Genomic DNA, 22,112 nt, shown 5'->3' with positions numbered 1-22,112 from the left:
GAATGACCGAAACGTTCTTTCCACTTTGTCACTTTTCACTTTTTCACTATGCATTAAACCCTATGCATTAAACCCTATCTCAGATGCCTCCTCGTTTTTAACAGTGTGCGGGCCGCTGTTCCTCATTTTGATTTTGCTCCACTTTGTTTTGCCTTACGCACCTGTTTGACTCTCCAATCAGCCAGAATCAAAGAGCGCAAACTTTTCCTGCTATTTTGAGATCAGTGCTGCGTCAGGAGGCCCGGCCAGCGCTGGCGTGGTACCTGAGGAACTGGCTGAAGGCCTTGTAGTTGGTGAGGGTCCGGTAGTCGTCCTCGGAGAAGGCATGCTGGACGTCCTCCAGACCCCACTCCTCCATCAGCTGGCTGGACGACTTGGGCTCCTGGGGAGAGACAGGGAGAAGGGGGTCAGTCTGGACATACACACACAAACACACACACACACACACACACACACGTATACACTCTCTCTCTCTCACACACACATACACATACACACACATACACACACACAGACACACACATATACATACACACACACACACATACACTCTCACACACAAACACGCATATACAGTACAGTATACACACACACATATACACTCTCTCTCTCTCTCTCTCTCTCTCTCACACACACACACACACACACGTAAACACACGCACCTGCACACGTACACATACACACACACACTCCCACATATACACCCTCACACACTCCAACACACACACACACACACGCACACACACACACACATCCACACACACAGATACACACATGTCAGTTCAACTAGACAGTTGAGAAACACCAGATCTCACTTTCATGTTTCCATCGTCGTCATCGTCGTCGTCGTCCTCCTCCTCTCTCTTCTTGCGTTTGGGTTTCTTGTCCTTCTTCTCCCGGGGTTTCTTCTTCTTCTTCTTGGTGGGGGCATAGCTGCTGCTTTCGCTCTCTGAGCCCAGCTCCGGACGCTCCTCCTCCCTCCCCGACAGCTCTTCCTCATGGTCGCTGGCTCCTCCTCCCCCTCCCACCTGGCCGACGCCCTGGACCCCTGCCTGCCAAACACGCACGCATACACGCACACACAGAGACACGCACGCACACGCACACACACACGGAGACATACACACACACACACACACACACATACACAGACATGCACGTGCACACACATGCACGCACACACACACACACATTCACAAATACATGGTCAGTGATCACTGTAGTCAAGCATGATTGTTTCTGGTTTATGTCTCTTATTTGTGGGTCACACTTATGTGGGTCATAGGGTTGGATAGGTAGTTCACATCAACACACTCACACACACTCATACACACACATGGTTGGAAAGTTAGTTCACATCAACACACTCACACACACACACATACACACACATGGTTGGAAAGGTAGTTCACATCAACACACTCACACACACTCATACACACACAGGGTTGGAAAGGTAGTTCACATCAACACACTCACACATACTCATACACACACAGGGTTGGATAGGTAGTTCACATCAACACACTCACACACACTCATACACACACAGGGTTGGAAAGGTAGTTCACATCAACACACTCACACACACTCATACACACACAGGGTTGGAAAGGTAGTTCACATCAACACACTCAGACACACTTATACACACACAGGGTTGGATATGTAGTTCACATCAACACACTCACACATACTCATACACACACAGGGTTGGATAGATAGGTAACATCCCTGTAACTATTTATCTACTCTACAGACAGTCATGTCATGTCATGTCATTTAAGCCCATGTTTATTGTTCTGTAAATGTTCTTAGCCAATAGACAAACGTTTTCCAAGAGCTAGAATCTATGTCCACCCCCCCTTTGCTCTCTGTAAAGCACATTGTGTTGCCTCTGTGTATGAAATGCGCTATTCAAATAAAGTTTGATTTGATTTTGATTTAATTTAGATCACATCAACACACTCGCTCACAGTCATAAACACACAGGGTGAGATAGGTAGTTCACATCAACACACTCACAAACACTCATACACACACACAGGGTGAGATTGGTAGTTCACATCAACACACTCGCTCACACTCAAACACACACACAGGGTGAGATAGGTAGTTCACATCAACACACTCACACATACTCATACACACACATGGTTGGAAAGGTAGTTCACATCAACACACTCACACACACTTATACACACACACACACTTCCTCGCCCCGTCAGTAACGCTCAAAAGCTGCTTCAAATCTGATCTGGTCTGCAGTTTCCAGGGGAGAGGGGAGAACAGAACAGGTACGCTGTCTGTTATTGATACAGCGAGTCAAGAGCCGACAGCTGTCTCCACAGCACCCTCTACAGGAGGCGCTCGCACACACACACACACACACACACACACACACACACACAAGAGTCAGAGGCGCACACGTTCGCCTCTGCACGTGTGCCACAGCCAACTCAACAGACAACACACCACACACCTTGGGCAGCCCGGCCAATCAGATCTCCCGCAGCTCAGCCTCGGTCAGTCCTGGGGTTGGTTAGAGCGTGTGTGTATGTGTGTGTGTATGTCTGTGTGTGTGTGTGTGTGCTTTGTTCCCATGGTTCAGCTGAGGCAACATCTGGAAGGCTTTTCTGTACAAATGAAACTTTATAGGTAGCGTGTGTGTAGGGGGTTACTGGCGTTCTGTGCATATGTGTGCATTCATGATTGTTTCTTTATGAGTGTGCAAGTGTGTGTGTGTGTGTGTGTTTATGTGTGTTTGTTTGTTTGTTTGTGTGTGTGCGCACATCTGCTCTGCAGCTTCGCTGCCTGTTGCACACTGTGCGTGTGTGAATGTGTGTATGTATATGTGTGTGTGTGTGTGTACATGTATGTACGTGTGCGCGTGCATGCGTGTATGTGCGTGTGTGTGTGTGAGTGGTTGCGTGCGTGCGTGTGTGTGTGTGAGTGTGAGACTCGCGGGCGTCTCGCTCTGTGGTGCAGAGAAAGGCTCACGTTGCCGCAGCACCCACCAACCCAACCAGCAGCTCGCCTGTGTTGCTATGGCAACCAAATCGAGCAGTGTCTGGAGCTGTCTCTCTCCTTTTCCCTCTCTCTCTCTCTTTCTATCTCTCTGTCTTTATCTTGCTTTCTACTTCTCTTTCGCACTCTTTCTCTCTCTCTCTTACTGTCTCTCACTCTCGCCGTATCTCCCTCTTTCTCTTTTTACCTCTCCTTCGCTCTTTGCCTTCCCTCCCAGTATTTCTCCCTCCCTCTCTCTCTCTCTCTCTCTCTCTCTCTCTCACACACACACACACACACACACACACACACACACACACACACACACACACACACTCTATAGCAAGGCCAGGCAATGGAACGGTGCCATCCAATGAGGAGGCTTTGCATAACGAGCTTGTTATGCAGAGGCCTGTGGTTGCAGAGCTTGTGTTCCAGCGCCCGTCTAGACAAATTTCATTTATGAATAAGAAGAAAGAGAAAAAGAGAGGGAGAGGGAGAGGGAGAGGGTGAGGGTGAGAGAGAGAGAGAGAGAGAGAGAGAGAGAGAGAGAGAGAGAGAGAGACGGACAGACAGAAAGAGAACGAGGAGAGAAAGAGCGTGAGAGAGAAAAGGAGAAATAGGAGAGAGGAGACCGAAATAGGAGAGAGAGAGACAAAGAGAGAGAGACAGAGAAAGAGAGAGAGTGTGTGGGGGGAGGGGGGCGGCGGGCAGAACCGCTGTTAAGCCATCGAGTTAGCCGCGGAGAGGAGAGGTGGTTAGCAGCTAGCTAGAACCCCCCCCACCAACACACACACACACTCGCCACAGATTCAATGAGTTCAGTGTTCCACAAACAAACACATCACAGGGTGGAGGTCGCGCTGGCGGGAAACAAAGGGGAGCTGTCATCCGGCGGATGAGCCGAGGGATGAGGCCCGAGAGCGGAGCAGGGCGGGTTTATTCATAAACACCGTAGAGCCGGCGAGGCCTTCGACAGCGACCCCCTTCACCCGGCTATGACTCACCGCGGATGGAGGAGAGGGAGCACATGTACGTCGCTTCGCCTGGCCTTCCAACCGAAAACGTTTTCGGAGGGAAAAATGCCGGAATAATTTCACAGTCCAATCGGTATGAGACCCCCCTCCCCCCCACACCCCTCCTCTCCCCTCACAAGTACAACAAAACAGATGGTGGCATAAGTGGTGGGTTGCACTCTCTCGGGAGCCTCTCCGGACTGTGGGGAGATGGCTCCGGCGCTGATTAGGTGTGAACTCCCACAGCCATGACACGGGAGGGAGGGGGGGATTGGGGGGGGGGGGGGGGCGGGGGCGGGGGCGGGGGCGGGGGGCGGCCTCCATTGATCCAGCTGCGTTGGCCTCGCATCCGTCTTTGGGGAGAGATGTTTTTTTTTGGGGGGGGGGGTTTATTTAACCTTTACTTCTCTAGGAGAGCCCGTTGAGACCAAAGTCTCATTTTCGATGGTGCCCCGGTTACAAAGCAGAGCTCACACAAAAGCACCACCCATCAATATGAAATCGATGCGAAACCATCATACATTTACACGTTAAAACTGATAAACATTATGGCAACATTATTTAAAAACATGCACAGACCTCAACCTCAATTTCATGGATCATATTTTCTAAACTGTGCAAAGGGACTAAGGCATCCAATTTGATGGTCTCTTGAAACTCATTCCAAGCTCTCGGGGCTCAGTAATTAAAAGCAATTTTTCCCAGCTCGGATCTCACTCCAGGGACCTCCAGAACCCACCGATCCCCTGTCCGGCGAGGATGAGAACGCCCTGTGATGAGTGATGTCAGATAATTAGGCAGCTAGGAAGACTGCTTCATCAACATACAGTACAGGAGCAATGTTCCAATGATGCGTTCTAAAGCGATGGCCAGTAATAAGCGCTGAATGATAAACAGTGTCTGTTTCAAGGTGGAAGAGGCAGTAGTGCGCATATAAATGATGTCGCCATAGTCAATTACTGACAGGAAAGTAGCCTGGACTAAAAGCTTCCTGTCATCACGCGGAAAACATGATTTGTTTCTATGAAAGAACTGGAGTTTCACCCTTAAGTGAATAACGGCCAGGTTCTGGTGGCTCCCTGCGGTGGGGAAAGATCTCTCTGGCTCACAGGTACAGTCCAGCACTGGGGAGGGAGGGAGAGAGAGGGATGGGGGGGGTGGGGGGTGGGGGAGAGAGAGAGGGAGGGGGAGAGAGGGACAGAGGGAGGCTGGAGAGGGAGGTAGAGAGAGGGAGGGAGAGGGGTGGGGGGGGTAGAGAGGGAGCGGAGGGGTTTAGAAAGAGAGAGACAGATAGAGTGGGAAGGTGGAGAGGGGATGAAAGAGCTAGAGAGAGGGGGTGAGAGAGACAGATAGAGAAACGGAGAGATGGAGAGAGAGAGGAAGAGAAGCTGAGAGGGGAGAGAGAGAGAGGGAGTGAGAGAGGGAGGGAGGGAGATGGAGGGAGGGAGGGAGAGAGGGAGGGAGAGGGAAGGAGGGAGGGAGGGAGGGAGGGAGAGAGAAAGAGAGAGAGAGGGAGGGAGGGGGAGAGAGAGAGGGAGAGAGAGAGGGAGGGAGAGATACACAGATAGAGGAGAGGAAGAGAAGCAGTGAGGGGAGTTGATAGAGAGAGAGAGGGAGAGAGAAGGGGGGAGCGAGCGAGAGAGAGAGAGAGACAGAGAGAGAGGGAGAGAGAGGGGGGACAGAGCTAGAGAGACAGAGAGAGAGAGAGAGAGAGAGAGACAGAGAGAGAGGGAGAGAGAGGGGGAGAGAGAGAGAGGGAGAGAGAGGGGGGACCGAGCTAGAGAGAGAGAGGGGGAGGGGGGCAGAGTGGGAGTCCTCCTCATTAGCACAGCAGCGGGGTGTGTTTCAGGGTTCCGTGTGTGTAGCTGCCACAGGCAGCCAAATGGCCAGTCTGGTCACAGAACGGTCTGGAGAGAGACTGGCCAGCAGAACTGACCCCCCCCCCTCTCCCGCCGCCACCCCCCAGCCAGCCTGGCAGCCTAGACGGGCCTCGGACAGACAGGGGCACCCTGCCGTTGTCTCTGAGTGACACAGTTTACCACTCACTGGTCAGCACGGGCAGGGAGCACAGACAACAGACACACACACACACACACACACACAGGCTGTCCAAGCCAATGAGAGGATGTATCGGCTGTGTCTTGTAATGCCCCTCCTTCCCCCTCTGGACGTGAGGGAGAGTCCACCACTAACCACTCCGCTCAGCCTCAGTCTAACCTCACTCAGAAGGCACGTTTGGGGTTAGCCTCAGTTAATGGAAGAGGCCATGAAAACATTGAATAAAACAGGGGATTTCTTTGGCGGGGGTTCTGGCGTGCCGTTCCACGTGGAGCTGACTCGTCTGGGTGTGCGGGGGGCTGGTCTCGCGACGCCAGACTTGGGAGATCTCCGCCTCTGAGGGTCCGGAGACATCTCCGTTCCAAATCGTTGCTAGAAGAACAGCGGCGGTAAAAAATAAAATAAAAAAAAGGGTGACGCTACAAAAACGGACTCGGGGCTAGCGAGGGGAGCGGACTACGGCCTGGAGTTCAGCTGTCGAGACCGCTCTCTGTCACGAAGCTGGCATGCACACGCTGGCACACGCGCTGGCACGCCCTAGCCCTGGCCTCTCCTGAGCTGGAAAGGTCCATCATGCCACACATACTGTACACGCGCATGTGCGCGCGCGTCCCGCGCCCCGTGGCTAATTTGTGGACTAAACTGGCACTCAGGCGTCTGCACTTAACGCCAGCGCCGATGCCAACCTCCGCCCTAAAGCCAAAGACTCCTCTGTCCAAAGACCGGAACGCAGTCCAGGGACACTCAATACAGCACATGGCCAATCAATGAGAGAATACAATAATAACTCCTGTGTCAGAGATAAGGTTTGCAGACGCTCTCTATGATATCGCATCGACTCCTTTGTGAGCTCAGTGTTACCGTTGCTTTGCGTGTTTATTTCCGTCGGTCTGCTCCTGATCTGACAGAGCTTACCTCCTTTTTCCTCTTCTTGACCTTGGGCAGCCTGCCCTCCTTCATCTTTTTGGCTTTCTTCTTCTTCTGCTGTTTGAGGGAGTCGTCGTCCGAGAAGAAGCTGTCCAGGGGGGCGAGGGGCACGGAGTCACGCCCCCCCTCCTCGTCCTCATCTGTCCCGGAGACACAAAAGCAGCAGGTTTAGATCCATGTTCTACTAGGCCTACAGGTTTAGATCCATGTTCTACTAGGCCTACAGCAGGATTAGATCCATGTTCTACTAGGCCTACAGGTTTAGATCCATGTTCTACTAGGCCTACTACTGCAGGATTAGATCCATGTTCTACTAGGCCTACAGGTTTAGATCTATGTTCTACTAGGCCTACAGGTTTAGATCCATGTTCTACTAGGCCTACAACTGCAGGATTAGATCCATGTTCTACTAGGCCTACAAGTTTAGATCCATGTTCTACTAGGCCTACAGCAGGATTAGATCCATGTTCTACTAGGCCTACAGGTTTAGATCCATGTTCTACTAGGCCTACTACAGCAGGATTAGATCCATGTTCTACTAGGCCTACAGGTTTAGATCCATATTCTACTAGGCCTACAGCAGGATTAGATCCATGTTCTACTAGGCCTACAGCAGGATTAGATCCATGTTCTACTAGGCCTACAGCAGGATTACTGTAGATCCATGTTCTACTAGGCCTACAGCAGGATTAGATCCATGTTCTACTAGGCCTACAGCAGGATTACTGTAGATCCATATTCTACTAGGCCTACTACAGCAGGATTAGATCCATGTTCTACTAGGCCTACAGGTTTAGATCCATGTTCTACTAGGCCTACAGCAGGATTCGATCCATGTTCTACTAGGCCTGTCTACAGCAGGTCCATGTTCTACTAGGCCTACAGCAAGGTTACATCCATGTTCTACTAGGTCTTTAGCAGGATTATATCCATGTTCTACTACCTACAGCAGGTTAGAACCATGTTCTACTAGGCTTATAGCAGGCTTAGAAGTACGTTCTACTAGGCTTACAACAGGTTATAGCCAATTTATATTAGTCTTGCAGCAAGTGTGGAGCCATGTTCTATAAGCCTACAGCAGGTTGGAACCATGCTCTACTAGGCTTACAGCAGGCAAAGACATATTACCGAATGGGCCGTCAAAGAGCTCAGGGGGCCCTTTCTTGTCGCATAGTCAAAGGACTTAGTCGTTCATGTCAATAACAGAGCCCCAAAAATCCTGCTGAAAAACTGAAGTAATAGCCTCAACATTCACTTTGAAGACGTCACAAGAAAGAAACCACTATAATACTTTTTCAGTGAGTGTTTATCTATAGTATTTTAGAGGGACTGAGTACTCCATGCAATATGGACCCTTCAACTCTTTTCGGGAGAAATCCAAAAGGTGAGTCCTCCACACAGAGTTGAGGTCCCTCAAGTCAAAACTGAGCTGGGTAAAGCTGCTTTTATTGTGAGTTTTCTCGAATTATCTTGAAATTGGATGCCGTCTCATTGGGCAAATTCAAAAAGGTGATAAATGAAATCGTCCCTTTACGTGTCTGTGCCCAGGGGCCCATCATTTCATAATCCGTCTATGACAGCAGGATTAGATCCATGTTGTACTAGGCCTACAGCAGGCTTAGAACTATGTTCCACTTGGTCTACAGCAGTTTAGATCCATGTTCTACTAGGCCTGTCTCCCCAGGACCTACAGTACATGGTAGTGCAGTTGGCTCGAGTAACGCCCGCGTGATCACCAAGTGTCTCCTGCCCGAGACCTGAAAACTCGCCCTCCACGTCTTGAGCCGATACTTGGGATCTCAGCTCAGCTCGGTTTGTGTGTCAAGTCACGCAGGCGACCCCCTAGAATTTGTGGGGGGAAAAATAAAACGGATTTCATATGGCCCGCCTGCATACGGGAAAACCCCCTCCTCTCCACCCCCCCCTCCCCCGGCTGTTGCTGAACACGACCCCTGCCTAGCGCTGTGTCTCGCCCCCTGTCCCACCCGGCCGGGCGCCCCAGACATCGACGCCGCCACCGGGTCACGCGGGGAGGCAGGGACGGTAGACGGCACACGTCAGTACGAAGAGGCTCCGACGCAGCTCTTCCAGGAGGGCGTCCCACTCACCGTCACGCACGCATGTTCACGTGAGCACACGGACGCCGAGGGCATGAAGCATCCAGCGCGTGCGCCAGAGCCAATCGACCGACTGCAGCCCCGGCTGCTCTGGAGAGGAGCGTGAGGAGGGAGGGAGGGGGGAGGAGGGGAGAGGGAGAGGAGGGGGGTGAGGAGGGAGGGAGGGGGGAGGAGGGGAGAGGGAGGGGAGGGGGGAGTAGGGGGGTTGCCTGTATGCAGGCGGGCCCTATGAAATCCGTTTTATTTTTTTCCCCACAAATTCTAGTTTTTCCTATCCTGGCTTCAGCCTCTGAATCGCACGCCTGCTTTAATTTTCGAATGTGATTCACGGTCTGGCAAAGCTCTCGTCCAGAGTGATTTCTCGGTTGGAATTCCAGCCAGGCCAAACATCGTCCTTTGAATGCGATGACGATATTAAACTGAGCGATGTGATTGGTTATGGGATGAACTAATCAGTGAGGACTCCCTCTTCACTAACGCCCATCTCAGAAAATGGCTGCAATGGGAGCTTTCCGAAGTGAAACGAAATGGCAAGAGTGTCAGGCTTTTTTTATCCATTTTAATTTACCAAACCGCGAATCCCCTGACCCATAATAGTCCTTTGGACATTGCTCTGCTCAGATGTGAGGGATTAGGGTACAGAAAAAAATTATTTTAAAAACTTGGAAATCTTTATCATCATGTTTCTCAAAGTGACAGCCAAGTCGTGAAGTGCCTTGAGGCTCGATTATAAAATAACTCCCAAACAGACGCCTTCGCAGACAGCCAGAGCTCTGTTTATACTCATTCTATTGTTCGCTTGGAGGACCTGGTAGTCGGTGCTCTCATTGCATAGAGATCGTGGACAACAGACAATGAGTCTACGTGCACATCCTCTTTTGACAACATTTACATCACACAGACCCTTGCGTACTCATGGACGCGGAAAGTATAACTAGGGCTTTAAGCGTCCCACTCACGACCCCCCCCCCCCCCAATCGAAAACGGAAATATTTCTCTAGGATTTATACAATTATGAAATATAATTTAGATTACTACAATAACCAGGCCTACTTTCAACTTAAAAGTACATTTCAGGTTTATGGAATTATGGAAAATTCTGCCATATTCTATGTTTGACAGTCGATTCCATTTTTATTACCAAATCCCACAATTCCGTCTGCATTTTCTGCATTGCGGAAATCATAGGGCCCTAGTTATGGTAGAGGGACATACACAAACCCCACCATCCACTTATCCTTTGTTTAGTCATGCTCGGGGGGGGGGTTACACGGATAGACACTAGGGGCTTCCTTCCACAGGAATCCATACTGAACATCAGAAGCACTGTCTCTGTATGTTAATGTTCACCAGTAGCTGAGATGGATCTGCCTCTAGCATTTACAACATTTATTCTTTAATACACACGCCAGCCCCTTGAGATATAAAATCTATTTTACTAGCGAGGCCTAGCCCACAAACCCACCCACTGACAGTACGATTGACTAAAGATGCAACAGTACATAGTAACAAGTGAAACATGTGATCTCTCTCTACGTGGCGGCTGTATGTGTGTGAGTGTGGGAGTTTCTGAGGACGCGGTGCCTGTGGTGGATCCCAGCGGGAGGCTCTCTCGTGTCTGAGGCGCCGGGTGTTTGCCTCCCCTGCCCGCCGGGCGTGTCGCCCTCTCCTCTTACATCCTCCCTCCTCAAACACACGGATGATTAAACGGACTGAGACTCAGCGAGGAGGGGAGACAGGCGTCGCTAGAAGATTCCTCCAGCAGAGAACGTCAAGCCGTGCAGCGAGCATCAATGATCCGACCACAGGTTAAAGGTGCCAGGTAAACCCCCACTCCCCCCACTCCTTGTCCCCCACACCCCCATCCTAAACAACGTGTTCCTGGGACCAGTGGACTTCCCCCATCTGCTGGGTAAGTGGGCCAGGCCGTGTCTTGCCGTGCCAGGTGTGGAGGCGGATCACTGGTGTGAGGCACGGGGGACACTATGATGGCACCAGGCCCCTGTGATAGCCAGACTGCTGGCTAGCCGGCGGGCAAGCAGCTCCGCTTGGCAGCTAGCCTTGTCGCCCCTGTGCCCCTCCAAGTGTGGATGTCAGGGCCGGGTAGCGCAGCGCCGGCCTTGACCCACCTATACAAGGTGCGTGGCCCCCTGGGCTAGACCATTAGAGGGGAGATTCATGACCGGGTCCCCTGGTGAGAAAGCCAGCGTTTACGAGAAAATGCATTAGCTCCCTCCCTCCCTCTCTCTCTCTTACTCTTTGTTTTTCTCTCTCTCTCTGGTATTTCCATACAAAGCCTGTCAGGGACAGAGACAAAGAGAGAGAGAGAGAGAGAGAGAGAGAGAGAGAGAAAGAGAGAGAGAGAGAGAGAGAGAGAGAGAAGAATGCCACGGCACAGAGCAGATGAGTGAAATAGTATTTTAATTCTTACAGTATGCAGCAGGTACTGTGCAGTTTGGTGCACCTTAAGACAGCATTCTGAGGTCATATGAAAGTCCTTGGGTAGTCTCATGCAGCAGAGTATAGGCTAATTGGAGGAGTAACAGATGTTGTGTGACACAAACCAAACATGAACAACACATGCATACAAACACACACATAAGCCTGCGTCTCTCCCATACACACGCATACGCACACAGATAAGGGGAAAAAATGGTGTCAGCTTTCACTGTGGAGCATCCAAAAATAGCTGCCTGCAATTGGGGATAACTTTTGTAGGCACACAAAAGCCCTTGATAATCTTTCATTTTCAAAGAAGGCAGAGAGTTATTGAGAAGGATGAGAAGCTAGGGTTAGACTAGCCAGTAACACATGAAATAACATAGTGGGTCCATAGGTGCTTGTGACGTCACATACAGAGAACAAGACAAGGTGAAAGACAACTGTAGGATGAGTACCACAGAGTCAGTGCTAGTGGATATTATGGCTTATTATAGAAGTCAGGGTAAGAATGCTATGGGTGCATTTTATTCCAAAGGGATGCACACTCCCCCTCCCATTTCCGCCAGGAATGGGCACATCTCATTCCAGAAAGTTTTTGGTTTTGCCCTCATTCACAACCTCTGATAAAGCTAGTATTGTTATGTAGAAGTGTTACAGGGCTAACAAAATGGATGGAACCTGCTAGTAGGAAAAAAGGAAGTGTCCTTTCAGTTGCAACAGATCTACGACAAATGAGGGGGAAGAGAACGGATGTATATGGTGAGGGAACCTTCTAGAAGGGACGTTTGGATCTTTGGAGTCAGATCCCATACTATATGCACAGGCTCCCTATCAGACTTATTCATGTTTTAATCTATCACATGCACAGAGCTGCAACCTGTTTTTTTTCACTGAAGTTTCACATTGCAAGATGACAAAGCCTAAGCAGCATCTCTGATCTGTCAAACCAGAACTCAATCAACTAGAGCCGGGACTGGAGCCTGTATAGTCTACATGGAGGCCGGCGCAAACGCATTGATTTGACTGACTGAATGGACACAACGGTCTACAGATGCCCGGCTGCTGTAGGCTAACCTATAGGGACACTTTATCACAACACCTCCTGACACCGGCCCAGACAGTGGCTCTCCAGAGATGAAAGAACACTTGGACAGAGACGGATGGAGATATGGATGTCAATGACCCCTTCCCTCCACGCTCGCCACAGAGGAGCATCTATCTGTCATTATATGTCCTGTTTGGATGACCACAAGACCATGGTTGACAGCACGTTCACTATGCATCCTAATATACATATGATGTAGTTAACCGGCCTTCAGGCACAGCTTTCATGTAGGCTATTGTACTGTACCATACATATTCAGAAAGCTAGTCTGAGATTGAGTAAAGAATTGATAGGAAAGACTGAAAATCACTATCAAGGTCATTGACTAAATGTATGATAATACAGGCTACTTATAAACCAAATTGGCTACATCATAGGATGTTGTGCCATTGGACAAGACGGACTGATAAGTGTTTTAATAAGATAAGATAAACTTTAATACAACACGTGGCTTTTGCACCCCTTGAGACCACTGCTGGGACCAGATAAACACTCGGGCTAGTACAGTAGGTGTAGTTGCCCACTATAGCTGCCTCATAATTCTGATAGAGCTGTAAGACAGCAGAGGCTCGTGTGTCCTCAACTTTGAGGGGACTTCAAATGAACTAACCTATCGCTCCCTGCGAGGAGGATGGATTTGATTACCAGCTATACTAACCGAGAAAGACAATGCATAACGTTATGCTATATAACAAAATGGTGTGTGCACATTTCGTAGCCTATGGAATGAGCCTATGCAGATCGCAGTTACAGTAAAAAAAAAAAAATGGAGTTCTGGTGGCCTTATAGCTACAACAGTGGAGGATTTTTTTTTCTTTTACGAACGAATGCAAATTCCCCCGGACATTATGTTTCTGGCAGCGACGCTTCACAACCTACCGCAGACCGCGGATTTCCCTAAACCTAATTTGAAGAGTGGCGACAAGTGTAGACCCTATGTCCCCGAGGAATACGCTACACACATACACACACACACACACACACAGGTCGTGCACAATAATAGCATGACTGTGCTCTGCTCCGTACCCCACCCCTCCTCTCCAGGCTAGAAGAACGCAGGACAAGCCCTTTTCCCCGCATTCGACCAGCCGTAGCAGCGCAAAAATATCTGAAGGACACCCCCTCCCTGCCCTCACCTGGGATATCGTCTTCAAAATCCATTTCGTCCTGGGCTTCGTCTTCATTGCTTAGCGACCCCGGCATCTTTATATCATACCCCCAAAACCTCTAGCCAGAGAATTAAAAGAAAGTTAACCCTCCAAATGCCACTCTTCGCCTCCTCTCAGTGTCTCGAAAAAATAAATGTATACCAGCCTTGTGCAAAATAAATTTATTTCTAAATATATTTTCGAGAAAAATGTGCTTCCCTCTTGTAGGAGAAAATATTTTTCTTTTTCCACTCTTCTCCTCTATCCAAGTCCTCGAGTCTGAAAATAAGAAAGACGAAAATGGAACACACATGCCCAGATAGTGACGTCTGGTCTGTTGCCATGACAATCCATCCCATAATTTCCACCACTAACTAGTTAGTCATGCTTCCCTAGTTACCACTTTTTACTAGTCGTGAGCAGTGCTGCAAAAAAACGGCACTGCCACTAAATCCAGCTCCTCTCCGACTCGCCAGTCACGTTGCCCATTTTCCCTGGAAGACCGTAGATTTCGAGGTTACACCAGGATAGAGGATGGGGGGGGACTTCACTCTCCTAGAGGAACATGGACTCTATCGCAATAATAATCGCAATCGCAAATCAAACGCAGAATTAAACCTCGAAATGTTGGTCAGTTTCACTAGTGTCCCGTTAATAATTAGGCTATATGTAGCCCCTTCTTCAGGTGACCTAACGTGGAAACAAAGTATCGACATCAACTTCCGTTTCGCCGACGAGCTGGACAGTTCGCTCGCTACAGTGTTGTCAAGGTAACCACTGCTGGAACAGAGATGCCCATGTGAGAGGGACCACAGGAAACAAAGAAAACGTGGGCATTTAGAAAGCCCTGCTACTGAAAACGTCCTTGATAAATTAGCTTTCTGTATCAATTATTTCTATATCTAAATTACATTCTATGTTTAAAAGCAAAGTTGTCCTTTCTGTTCTGGTACTGTAGGGCCTTACAATTATAGGCATTGTAGGCCTACATGGACATTTGACCCATGCAAAGACAGACAACTATATAATTTCTTCATTTTGACACTTTATTGGCATAAATGGCACAATTTTTAATCTTCATCCTCCTCCTCCTCCTCGTCCTGGTTGATCTGGAAGTAGCGCAGCTCGTAGCTCTCCTTGGTGTTGGCGACCACGCGGAGCCAGTCACGCAGGTTGTTCTTTTTCAGGTACTTCTTAGTGAGGTATTTCAAGTACCTGGTAGATGAGGAAGACCAGAGGTGTTTTTAAGCAATTAACCCCCCCACCATGAATAATGCATAGCAAGCAAACTCTCTCGACTGTGGTCCTAATTCCACACACAAAACCAGCCACCTAACCGGCTCCAGCCCCTGAATCACACGCCCGCCTTAATTTTCGAAATGCAATTCAGGGTCTGGAAAGGCTGTCATCCAGAGTGATTTCTCGGTTGGAATTCCAACCAGGCCAGTCAGCGCCCTTTGAATGCAATGACAAAATTAAACTGCGCAATGTGATCGGTTAGGGGAAGAACTAATTGCTGAGGACTCCCTCTTCAGTAACGCCCATCTCAGAAAACGGCTGCAATGAGAGCCTGTTCAGACTGAACAATGAAGTGAAACAAAATGGCGATTCAGTCCCTGTGGTAATAAGATTACCCTAGAAATGCTTATTTTTTTCAATTTCACCTAAACGTAATGACTATCCCAGATGAGCCGTGGTAAAAAGGTGAACATCAGTGATCACAGCTTTGCCTTGAAGACTCATGTCCAAGGTCAGATTCAAACCATGGACTGTCCTTCCCATGGGAACCCACATCTTTAGCCTACCGTTAAACCAAAGAGGAATTCCTAGAAGTCTTGAAGGAGACAATGGACATCTCAGGCCACTGTCATCACATTGGATGCATGTTGTGCCATCAACAGAAAAACAAAACACTATGCAAGTCCTCCTGACATACCTTTTGGAGAAGGGCACCTCCGAGTTGACGCCAATTTTGCTCTTGCTCCTCTCGATGGACACCACTCCGCCACCCAGGCTCCCGGCTTTGCCATTTACCTTGATGCGCTCCTGTAGGAACTGCTCCTGTAGAAGACAAGCCCAGACACGCCTTCATGTGTCAGCAAGAGGGGAGCAACCTCCTTCAGCTACATGTAACAGAGTCCTCATGAGTCCTGAGTAGGTGGTGAGTTGTAGTTTGAACTCTACTAGGCTAACTCACAGTAGAGGGGTTTACTACTAGGCTAACTAACTCACAGTAGAGGGTATAACTACTAGGCTAACTAACTCACAGTAGAGGCTTTAACTACTGGGCTAACTAACTCACAGTAGATAGGGTTACTACTAGGCTAACTAACTCACAAAGTTGGCAGCATCCATGATGCCATCTTCCACGGGGTGGGTGCAGTCCAGGGTGAACTTCAGGTGCTGCTTCTTCCGCTTGCCACCCTGCTTCTTGGTCACCAGCTTCTTCTACATCAAGACATCACAGAAGTCACTCAATCAACAAGTAGATACTAACTTCGTTAACACAAACTTATATTAACTAGCTAACAACATGAACTGATTATTTGTAATAGGCAGGCATCTGGCCTGTAAGCCGCTCTACCTGTGTGCTAGTCAGTAGCTACTGAATAGCTCAGTGTGCCCTACTGGGCAAATAGCGAACGTTAGCTAGCTAATGAGTTGAAGGGACTTTCTAAGCCAACGTCATCTCTAGGGGAATTGTCTAGTAACTAGTAACTAGTCAGGTTTGTAGCAAATAAATATACACTGTTTGCTTCCATTGACTCACAAACACACATGAACGCACACTCGTTAGTTAGCTCGCTAGCGAAACTTGTTGCAAACTAATTGCTAGTTCTCTAGGGTGGCACAAGTTAGCTAACGTTAGCTAGCTAGCTACAATTCCGCATGTTGAGCTATCATCATGTTGGGTAACGTGTTACATTAGCTTGGCTAAACAACGCAGTATGCTAGTTCAGCTCTGGTCGTTGTGAGAAAAATATGATATTAGCTTCATAAATAACGTGTACAACACTTTAGGTTCTACTTTCCCAGGTTCAACTCCAGCATAATGTACTCACGATGGGGGCCATGGTGAAAGAGACCTTTACTTCGGGATGCCAGGTATGTCTAGTATTATCCCTCTTCTGAAGATTTTCAACTCCTTTTTACACCGGTGTCTCCTCCCACCTCCAAAATGAGCACTACATGTCTTACAATGATCTGATTGTATGTTGAAGCAAGAATATGCAAGACATCTGCTTACAAACAGTCATCTGTTTATGATGTGGACTGACATTGTAAACATGTGCAAGATAGATGATAGTGTTGTTGATGATGCCATTGATGTGATGTGTGGTAGGAGAAATTCCAGTATAGGGCCTACGGTTGTACAACTTGAATAACTTGAACTGAAAACAAAATACAATTCCCGAGGACTGGCAATATATATTTCCCATGGATAGCTGTCATGTTTTCCTGGGCCTGGGCCTGGCTGAGAGGGCAGGGATATCTGATTCCCCCGTTGTTGTTGGGAGAGTAGACACATGGTTGTAACGTACATTTGGCAACAACCCTCACTCTCCCCCTTTCGGCCTCTACCTCTGTCTCTTCTCCAGTCTTCCTCTCTACCCCAGTCACTCTCTCCCCCACTTTCTCCACCCTATTCTTACTCTCTACCCCCCCCCCTCTCTCTCTCTCTCTCTCTCTCTCTCTCTCTCTCTCTCTCTCTCTCTCTCTCTGTGTGTTCTCCCTCTCTCTGTGAGAGGAATGGCTGCTGGCATCGGGAGCGGGCCTGTCAGCTGCCTGGCGTCAGGACCCCATCGTGCCGCTCTTAACGGGTCTCTGCATTGCTGCCATTCCTGCTGTGGATAGCTGATAGGCCAGTGATAGGTAAGACAGTAGCGCTCCGTGCTGTCCACAGACAAGAACAGACCGTGTAGCACAGACTGACCCGCTGCAATTACAGTTCTACACAGCCTGCTCTTCTGTTGTTGAAAGGGGGATACAGAGCACTACAGTACTGTACACCACATGATGGGACTTTCATGTGACATAGTGTGATCATTTCAATGGATTATGGTTTTTCAGCACAACAACTCTGAATACTCGTAATATGGCTGGCGAGGTAAGTGGGAAGTTTACTTATTATTGAGTTTAGAGGAAAGACACATTCAGTCCTTTAAACATTCGGTGTGGTCAGCTGACTGATGTAGTTGGAATACATTGAACCCTTGTGAACTTACAGTAGTACGCTGGGTTATCTGTGGGCTATGATTAGAGACAGACACATAACTGTAGCCTCTAGGTACTCCCTCCATGACTAATTTCAAATAAATTATTATTATTATTACTATTATTATTATTGCTGCTGTTTCTATTATTATTATTATTATTTTAGTTATTAAACCGTCTCTATTATTATCTCCCTTCAATTGCTCTGTGTAGATGACAGGAGTAGAAGAGTTCTCTGGTCCACCGGGTGATCTGTGTGACGTCCACCCCCTGGTGTGCCACCTGTGCCACGAGCAGTACCAGCACCCCTGCCTCCTGGACTGCTACCACATCTTCTGTGCTCGCTGCCTTCGAGGCCGAGCCAACGAGAGCCGGCTCAACTGCCCCCTCTGTGGGTAAGGGATGGACGTTCTCTCTGTCAGATTTTGTACAGTAATCAACATTATATTTAACACAAGCTGTGGTTTTTAAAGTACCCCGTATGGTTTTTGGTGAATAATTTAAAAGTTATCAGTGTCATAGTATATCTGACAGACCTACACCCCCTCCCGACCATTTCGCTCTGCTATGTCGGGGTGACGGGTGTCATAGAATTTTACAACTGGCCTCAAGACCTTTCTATTCCAAACACCTTAAACCTTTGTCCAACCGTTCACATAGCTGTGCTAACCTACAGGATGGCCTCCAGGAGGTCCACACACCTAGAAATCTGTCTACACCAGAATAACCATCCTTTGTCCCTTTGTCCCTTTGTCTCCAAGAAATTGCCGCCTTTTCCCATGTCACATGTCTGTATTCTCGGCCACGCCTGCCATTTCATATGACGTACAATGGGTTAGCCAATCACATCCTGGAAGCGCCGTACCTGTGTTTTGCTTGAATATAAGGCAGCGCAAGATCAGGAGGCAGCACTTCTTTGGATGAACCACTCGTTGCGTTGTCCAGGAAGTCCTTGCGCTCGTATTGTTTTCTCAATAAACCAGACTTAACCTGTTTGAGCGAATCTTGGTAAATCCTTTTTGACTAGATCAGTTAAAATCCATTACACGGGTTCAAGGCTCCTGTGGTCAATCGACACGGTCACAGCTCTTTTCTGTCCTGGCCCCGCAGGTGCCCATCATTCGCCGCAAGCTTAAAACTAACTTATTCAAGAAGTACCAGGATCCTCCCTACTAAGCAACTATTTGTATTTATATTTTGCGACTCTTGCACTTTGGCTTTAGCACTATGCTCTAGTCACTTGTGTGGAAAGGAGATGCACTTGTGAGCTCTGGCGAGTAGTAGTACACTGACTACAGTACCTAGGTATGTTTGATCACGTGAAGATCTCATTGTGAGAATACTGTAGGCTATGTTTTCTAGAATAAATACATGACAAAAAACGGCACGGGTAGCCTAGGCCTACGTCTTTATTTTCCGAGGTAATTGTTGCGCATACAACATGATATAAAATGAAGACATAGGCTACTTTCTCGTAAAACGGGGATTTGTAATAATATCATAAAGTGACATTGGCTGCAACCTGCCCTCCAGGACCTGCACACCTCCAGAGCCCTGAAGCGCAGGACCTGGACCTCCCGAGTCCCAGTATTGGAAATGTAGTTAGTGATCGGGCTACAAGACAAGGGGACAAATTATAAAAGCGATTAGTAATAGCAGTTAGTTTGCATATACAAAACAGCATAAATTACAACAATAGGCTATTTATCAGTAAGTCTACAGCCTATCAAATGTAGTTTGAGCGAGAGATAACAATTGGGAGACTCTTGGGGAGACTTCGTAACGTTGCCTAATAGGTCTATGCAACACAGCACACTCACAACAGTTCTGGTAGGCTATCACTTCGGAAACCTTACAGTTTGCACCTGATTAATTCTGCTTAATGCCGGGGAAGGGTACAATATACACATGTAGTGCGCTGTACATGTTTCTGCCATTGCACAGGAGGACTAACGTTATCAAAAGCAAATGCATTGAGAGCTAAGGTTAGCATGCTAGGATAACTAACACAGCTAGCTAATGTACCTAACATTAGCTATCGTTAAACATGCTGGATAAAGACAGATAGCTACAGTAGCTGGATCAGACAGCTTTTTAAAAACTGTTGCCAATTCAGCTAACATTTCGTTTACCTAACAGTAGCTAGGTTTGATACTAATCATAGACGGAGATCATGGTAAAAACGTCCCAATTTGTATGTCAACCACAAATACAGTTATAAAACGTATGCACAAAATATATTAAAATTAGAGGTGGTCATCATTGAGTAGAGACTGCAATTAATCAATTATTCTCAAGATTAGGAGAAAAAGTTCAGAGCTGACTTACCGTGTTCGATAGATGGTGAAATGGCGCAAAGACAGCAGGTGCGAGAACTAGACAGGTTTCTGTTGGGGGCGGGTGTAGGGGAGTGGGGGCATGTTTTTCCCACTTTAGTGTGACGTCAAGAAAGGGAAAAATGTCACAAATGGGGGGCATTTTCAACCCGAGTGAAATTGGACTGAAAATTTTAAGCTGCCAGTTTCTCCAAAACTACAAAACAGATATATTTATTGTTTTTATTGTTTCTTCAATGTCCTCTTGTGCAAATAGCATGTACAAACTAAACAAAAAGTGAAAATTGCTATGTTATACCTTTAAATGCAATTATTGTAAGTCACTTAGGATGAAAGTGTCTGCTAAATGACTGTAATGCAATGTAATCTAATGTAATATCTGTGTTGGGAGGGTTTTCACAGCTGGTTTGGCTGTGGTTTCAGGGTATGGTATGGCATGGTAAACCTCTTGATGAAGCGTTATCACTTCCATATCTTTTCTACCTGAACAGTTATGGAACTATATTGTGTCAGTTCAGAGATAGGTCTGGCTATGTAAGACTATCTCCAGACTTTGTTTATGCTGTGCAAGCACTGGAGAAAGGTCTGGCTGGACTTATTACCATTCAGGGATAGGGGGGAAAAACACTGTATTTCTTCCAATCACAATCGTCTCCAGCGGAGCGGTTGCTAGGTGGTTGTTGTACCTAGTCTAGATTTAATCTGATTGGGCTGACAACATATTCCGCTGGCACTGACTGGGCAGTAATAAACGGATGACAAGGCTTTTCCCCAAAACCTACATCCGTTGAATTAGACTAGTTTAGACTAGAGATAGCTTTTCACCGGAGTCTTTTCCCAGCATACGTACAGTTAACTTCTGTATGGTGGATGTGTAGCCAAATCAAAATAAGGAACAGTGTGTGGGCCATTCCTCATTTTGATTTTTCTCCACTTTGTTTCGCCTTATGCACCTGTTTGAGTCTCCAATCAGCCAGAATCAAAGAGCGCAAACTTTTCCTATTTTGGATGTGTAGTCAAGCCAGTAGAGCTCATGCTCGGGTTCTGATTTTCTCGGCTCGACCAGTGGTGTCGGTTGAAGTCTCTGGTCTTCTCCCCGAACCTGTCTGCAGTGCCAGGATGTTAGGACTTTCACATAACGGGATAGTATTTGCCGTCGAATAGCATTGTGCGGGGTTTGAGTGACCCGGGCCAGATCAGGCTGGGCAGGGGTGAGGTACGATAGCGTGGTGGGCAGCCTGAGGGGCTGGGACAGCTGCAGGGTCATCCAGGGCTCTGATTCTAGGCAAGCTACCCAGGCCGAACACTCCGCATGGCGAGCGCACTCCGCTGGGGCGGCCACGCGACAACCAAGCCCGCGCTGGTATCTTGGCAGTGAAGCCCTGCGATTCGGTGTAATTAAAGTCTCCCCCTATCTGTTTCATCTCGAACGGGAGAGTGACTCATCGCTGACAATGTCACCTAAAGGCCCCCAGGATTAACTCTGTGTAGATGACTCTCTGGTCCTCTGGGGGGGATCTGTGGCGATAGAGGGCGCTCTCAGAGATTACCCACTAAATAAGAATAATCTGATTTTGAGTCTTTTCCACCACCAGAGAGGGTCCTGAACTCGGACTGATGTTGCTGTCGCATCTGGTATCTCCTGTTGGTGGAGGATGGCGTTGTCCACAGCCCGTTAACATAGTATACAGTAGATCATTTAGTAGTAGTCAGATCATTTTACTGCTGGCTGAAGGACTTTC

At 48.1% G+C, this 22,112-nt stretch overlaps 3 protein-coding genes across 3 annotated transcripts in view; 1 reads left to right on the top strand and 2 right to left on the bottom strand.

The window, feature by feature from the left end:
- The window catches only part of chd5 (chromodomain helicase DNA binding protein 5), a gene marked incomplete at both ends in the record, with an annotated part of 39,879 nt that extends 25,701 nt beyond the window's left edge, over window positions 1-14,178 (bottom strand). The window contains 5 exons of the mRNA XM_084441319.1: window positions 264-382; window positions 816-1,052; window positions 6,996-7,147; window positions 13,808-13,892; window positions 14,131-14,178. Of these exons, the coding sequence (XP_084297445.1) occupies window positions 264-382; window positions 816-1,052; window positions 6,996-7,147; window positions 13,808-13,892; window positions 14,131-14,178 (641 nt within the window). The remainder of the gene's footprint in view (window positions 1-263; window positions 383-815; window positions 1,053-6,995; window positions 7,148-13,807; window positions 13,893-14,130) is intronic.
- A 666-nt stretch (window positions 14,179-14,844) lies between these two features.
- rpl22 (ribosomal protein L22) lies at window positions 14,845-16,905 on the bottom strand. The gene is made up of 4 exons (XM_084440815.1): window positions 16,882-16,905; window positions 16,157-16,267; window positions 15,756-15,880; window positions 14,845-15,034 (listed from the first exon to the last, which is right to left on the bottom strand). The coding sequence occupies exons 1-4, from the start codon at window positions 16,891-16,893 to the stop codon at window positions 14,890-14,892; spliced, it is 393 nt and encodes a 130-aa protein (XP_084296941.1). The 5' UTR covers window positions 16,894-16,905; the 3' UTR covers window positions 14,845-14,889.
- Window positions 16,906-17,811: 906 nt separating this feature from the next.
- Window positions 17,812-22,112, top strand: part of rnf207a (ring finger protein 207a) — a gene marked incomplete at its 3' end in the record, with an annotated part of 28,723 nt that continues 24,422 nt past the window's right edge. Inside the window, exons 1-2 of the mRNA XM_084441318.1 lie at window positions 17,812-17,927; window positions 18,248-18,429. Coding sequence (XP_084297444.1) covers window positions 17,916-17,927; window positions 18,248-18,429 — 194 coding nt within the window. The 5' untranslated portion in view covers window positions 17,812-17,915. The remainder of the gene's footprint in view (window positions 17,928-18,247; window positions 18,430-22,112) is intronic.

This window comes from Borostomias antarcticus (genome assembly GCF_949987555.1).
Source record: "Borostomias antarcticus genome assembly, chromosome: 7".
NCBI lineage: Eukaryota > Metazoa > Chordata > Actinopteri > Stomiiformes > Stomiidae > Borostomias > Borostomias antarcticus.
The sequence above is the reverse complement of the archived record's forward strand: the minus strand, read 5'-3'. Positions and strand labels throughout refer to the sequence as shown.